Raw genomic sequence first — 5,000 nt, 5'->3', positions numbered from 1 at the left:
AGTGGGTGAGTTAGTACACACAGAACTACAGTGGGTGAGTTAGTACACACAGAACTACAGTGGGTGAGTTAGTACACACAGAACTACAGTGGGTGAGTTAGTATACACAGAACTACAGTGGGCGAGTTAGTACACACAGAACTACAGTGGGTGAGTTAGTATACACAGAACTACAGTGGGCGAGTTAGTACACACAGAACTACAGTGGGTGAGTTAGGACACACAGAACTACAGTGGGTGAGTTAGTACACACAGAACTACAGTGGATAAGTTAGTACACACAGAACTACAGTGGGTGAGTTAGTACACACAGAACTACAGTGGGTGAGTTAGTACACACAGAACTACAGTGGGTGAGTTAGTACACACAGAACTCCAGTGGGTGAGTTAGTACACACAGAACTACAGTGGGTGAGTTAGTACACACAGAACTACAGTGGGTGAGTTAGTACACACAGAACTACAGTGGTTGAGTTAGTACACACAGAACTACAGTGGGTGAGTTAGTACACACAGAACTACAGTGGGTGAGTTAGTACACACAGAACTACAGTGGCTGAGTTAGTACACACAGAACTACAGTGGGTGAGTTAGTACACACAGAACTACAGTGGATGAGTTAGTACACACAGAACTACAGTGGGTGAGTTAGTACACACAGAACTACAGTGGGTGAGTAACTATAGCAAATATTAGACTGCAGGAGGTGGAACCTGATCTGAAAGTCCTCCTTCCCCTCACTGTGTTTCGTCAAACCTCATATCCTCCTAGTTGCCGTGTAAATCAAGTTTGATTGATTGATTGATTCCTCTCCCCTGTCTCAGGTGAGCTGTATGAGTTGCTGGTTGACTACTGTGCTGTGATACAGTTGGCTCACACACATGTGGACCTGTTTGACTGGATCAGGAATAACCTGAAACACAGGAGTCAGCTGTGAGGACACATCTACATACTCTAAAGGAGCTTCCTTTCCTTGTCTCCTTTCCTTTTTTCACATTATTGAGATGCACCCCAGAGATAGAGTGGCTCTATGAATGATCTGTGGATAGAAACATGGTACAATTCCGAGTAATGGTTGATTATGAATGTGTTTGTCTTTTCAATAGTTACACTGTTCCTAAATCAAACTGATATATTTGTAACTACTGCATACTGAACTATTTAGAAAACGACTAAATGTGATGATAAAACGAAGCTAATGAAATGATGTCAACAAAATCAGGGTTCCTGCTTTTTGATTTGTCCCTTGATAGCCAACAACTTATCCAAACACTGGAAACTATGCACATAACAGGAGGTTGGTGGCACCTTCATTTTGGAGAACGGGCTCGTGGTCATGGAAACAGTGGATTGGTATCAAATACATCAAACATATGGTTTCTATGTGTTTGATTCCATTCCAATTTCTCCTTCCCGGCCATTATTATGAGCAGTTCTCCTCTCAGCAGCCTGCTGTGATGCACAAGAAGTGTACTGTAAAATACTCTAGAATTATTATTATTTTTAAATGATTAATCAATTCCTCTTTATAATCCAGTAATAAATTGCTCTTTTATGATCCAGTTTTTATTTTGTGGCTGTTTTTAGCACCATAGCTGTTTTGAGCATTGTGACTGTTTTCAACATTTTGGCTGACACATACACACACTTAAAACAAGGACTTGTTGTAAGTCCATGTGGGCAACCATCTTTATGCACCTCTGCTATTGTCACTCTAATGGTGTAACCGAGGACAGATTGTTTAACCAATCAGTATTATGATGACCCCTGACCCATAAAGAGTGTGTCTGGAAATGATGACTGTACTGTTAGCTTTGGCTGAGACAGACAGACGCTAGGCTAGCTGTTGTGTTTAGTTCTGTTGCAGAACCCTTATTCTGTACTATAACCCCGTTTTCTGTTATGCAGGTGAGTGAGGACCCAACAGCGATTCAACAGAAACAGAGTCTTTTAATGTCCAAACAGGGAAAACATAAATCCTCAATCTTTACAGGAGATGTCCAAACAGGGAAAACATAAATCCTCTATCTTTGCAGGAGAGTCCTCCTAGTAGTAGAGGAGAATTGCAGGGCTAGCGGCAACAGACTGCAGGTCCCTCTGGGTAGGCGCGGGCCGTAGAGGACAGAGACACCTGCTCACACGCAGCATCTGATGAAGAGGCAGATTACGACAGGACGGGACAAGGGCAAAGCAAACAAGAATCCGACAAGGACAGAAGCAGAAACAGAGAGAGAAATAGAGACTTAATCAGAGGGCAAAAGAGGAGACAGGTGTGAGAGAGTAAACGAGGTCGTTAGGAGAATGGGGAACAGCTGGGAGCAGGAAAGGAACGATAGAGAGAGAGAGAGATAGTAACCTAATACGACCAGCAGGGGGAAACGAAGAGAAGAGAAAGCACAGGGACAAGACATAACATGACAGTTTTCAATACACATTTTCAGAGGCATATACCAGTATATAGTACAGTACATATACACATTTACATCATCTGCCACTAAACTAGGTTGTTGTTGATCAACCCAATTTTCAGCTATTGGAACATTTAGTGACATGAATAGATTTTTTTTAAGGAGATGGCAGGATAGGAGCAAAAGTAGGGAGATAAAGTAGAGTTTATTTAAGGAGAACAGAATTCTGAACTCCTTTTGTATTTGTTTTGTATTATTTATGATATACACAGGCCCCGTGCTGGGATTGAATAGGGATCCCCAGCCCATTACTTGTACTGAGCTCACTAGAGTGGTAGACTGTTCACCATGACCAGGTAAGAGACCAATGTTAAATCAGTCCAGTCAGGTGAAAGGCTTAACTGAATAAACAACAGAGACAACAACCTGATCTCAGTGTATTTCGTATTATTCTGTAGGTAAATCCAAGACACTCCATTTAGTATGATATGTTACGTTTCATATGGTATGTATTAATTTGTGGATGTCCTTCACCCATTTTGTATCAAATCAAATTTTATTTGTCACATGCGCCAAATACATCAGTTGTAAACTGTAAAATGCTTACTTTACAAGCCCTTAACATACAATGCAGTTTCAAGAAAATAAGGGTAAGAAAATATTGACTAAATAAACTAAAGTAAAAAAATAAAAGTGCAACAATAAAATAACAATAATGAGGCTATATACAGGGGGTACCGGTCCCAAGTCGATGTGCCAAATACAGGTTAGTCGAGGTAATTGAGGTAATATGTACATGTAGGAAGGGGTAAAGTGATTATGCAAACAGCGATTAGCAGCAGCGTAAAAAGGGTGGCGATTTATGCAAATAGTCCGGGTAGACATTTGATTAGCTGTTAAGCAGTCTTATGGCTTGGGGGTGGAAGCTGCTAAGAAGCCTTTTGGTCCGAGACTTGACGCCCAGTACCGCTTGCCATGCGGTAGCAAAGAGAACAGTCTATGACTTGGGTGGCTGGAGTCTTTGGCAATTTTTAGGGCCTTCCTCTGACACCGCCCGGTATGGAGGTCCTGGATAGCAGGAAGCTTTACCCAAGTGATGTACTGGGCCGTACGCACTATCCTCTGTAGCGCCTTGCGGTCGGAGGATGAGCAGTTGCCATACCAGGTGGTGATGCAACCAGTCAGGATGCTCTCAATGGTGCAGCTCTAGAACTTTTTGAGGATCTGAGGGCCCATGACAAATCTTTTCAGTCTCCTGAGGGGGAATAAGTGTTGTTGTACCCTCTTCACGACTGTCTTGGTGTGTATGGTCCATGATAGTTTGTTGGTGGTGTGGACACCAAGGAACTTGAAGCTCTCAACCTGCTCCACTACAGCCCCGTCGATGAGAATGGGGGCAGGCTCGGCCCTCATTTTCCTGTAGTCCACAATCATCTCTTTTGTCTTGATCACGTTGTGGGAGAGGTTGTTGTCCTGGCACCACATGGCCAGGTCTCTGACCTACTCCTTATAGACTGTCTCATCATTGTCGTGATCAGGCCTACCACCGTTGTGTCTTCGTCAAACTTAATGATGGTGTTGGAGTTGTGCTTGGCCACGCAGTCATGGGTGAACAGGAGTACAGGAGGGGACTGAGCATGCACCCCTGAGGGACCCCAGTGTTGAGGATCAGAGGGGCAGATGTGTTATTGCCTACTCTTGCCACCTGGGGGCGGCTCGTCAGGAAGTCCAGGATCAAGTTGCAGAGGGAGGTGTTTCATCCCAGGGTCCTTAACTTAGTGATGAGCTTTGAGGGTACTATGGTGTTGAACACTGAGCTGTAGTCAATGAATACTACAGTGTCATATATACTGTATGTTACAAATAACAATTCTTATTAAATTTGACGAATTTTCAAAACGTACAATATGTTATGAATTTTCAAGACATATGATATGTTACGAATTCTAGCTAGGTGGCTAGGTGTTGTTAGCTAGCTCGCTAACGTTAGCTAGGCTAGGGTTAGGGTTAAGTTTAGGTGCAGGGTTAGCTAAAGTGCTAAAGTTGTCCGTGATGAGATTTGAACACGCAACCTTTGGGTTGCTAGATGTTCTCATTATACGCACACCCATGCACCCTGACCAACCACCCTACTTTCGTTTTTGTAACATAACTTATCATACTAAATGGTTGACTCTGATTTACATACAGAACAATACGAAATGCTCTTCACGAAATGCTCTTCATGCTCTTTTTTATGTGACTCCATGCAGCCATTGTCAATGTCCTTTTATGTATAATGCAAGGAAGCACTTGTGCATTAGACAGCTCTAACGCAGTTCCACCTCCGACACTGTCAAAATAACCATTATGCGGATGTCGGCTAAAGTGGATCTGATATACTAGAGTGCTAAAGCTAACACACAATCACATCAAGCAGCTGAAATGACAGCCAACTATGTCCATTTTCATTTTCGTTTTACGTTTGTTTCTATTGCCATTTATTTTGATATATCCATTATAATGATGCTGATAAATGAATTGGCCTGGATCAGAGAAGCTGATCATGTCATGTTCATTCTCTCTATGGCACAGTGGAGATCTCTAAAATAT

The 5,000-nt window shown here is 42.6% G+C and overlaps 1 protein-coding gene and 1 pseudogene across 1 annotated transcript in view; both read left to right on the top strand.

The window, feature by feature from the left end:
- Nucleotides 1-1,558, top strand: part of LOC115125109 (uncharacterized) — a 26,170-nt gene extending 24,612 nt beyond the window's left edge. The window contains 1 exon segment of the mRNA XM_065017295.1: nucleotides 825-1,558. Within this exon segment, the coding sequence (XP_064873367.1) occupies nucleotides 825-937 (113 nt within the window). The 3' untranslated portion in view covers nucleotides 938-1,558.
- A 344-nt stretch (nucleotides 1,559-1,902) lies between these two features.
- LOC135571498 (poly(ADP-ribose) glycohydrolase-like) overlaps nucleotides 1,903-5,000 on the top strand; it is a 9,833-nt pseudogene continuing 6,735 nt past the window's right edge.

Source organism: Oncorhynchus nerka, linkage group LG4 (genome assembly GCF_034236695.1).
Source record: "Oncorhynchus nerka isolate Pitt River linkage group LG4, Oner_Uvic_2.0, whole genome shotgun sequence".
Taxonomy (NCBI): domain Eukaryota; kingdom Metazoa; phylum Chordata; class Actinopteri; order Salmoniformes; family Salmonidae; genus Oncorhynchus; species Oncorhynchus nerka.
Note: the sequence above shows the minus strand (reverse complement) of the source record. Positions and strands in the feature narration are given on the sequence as shown.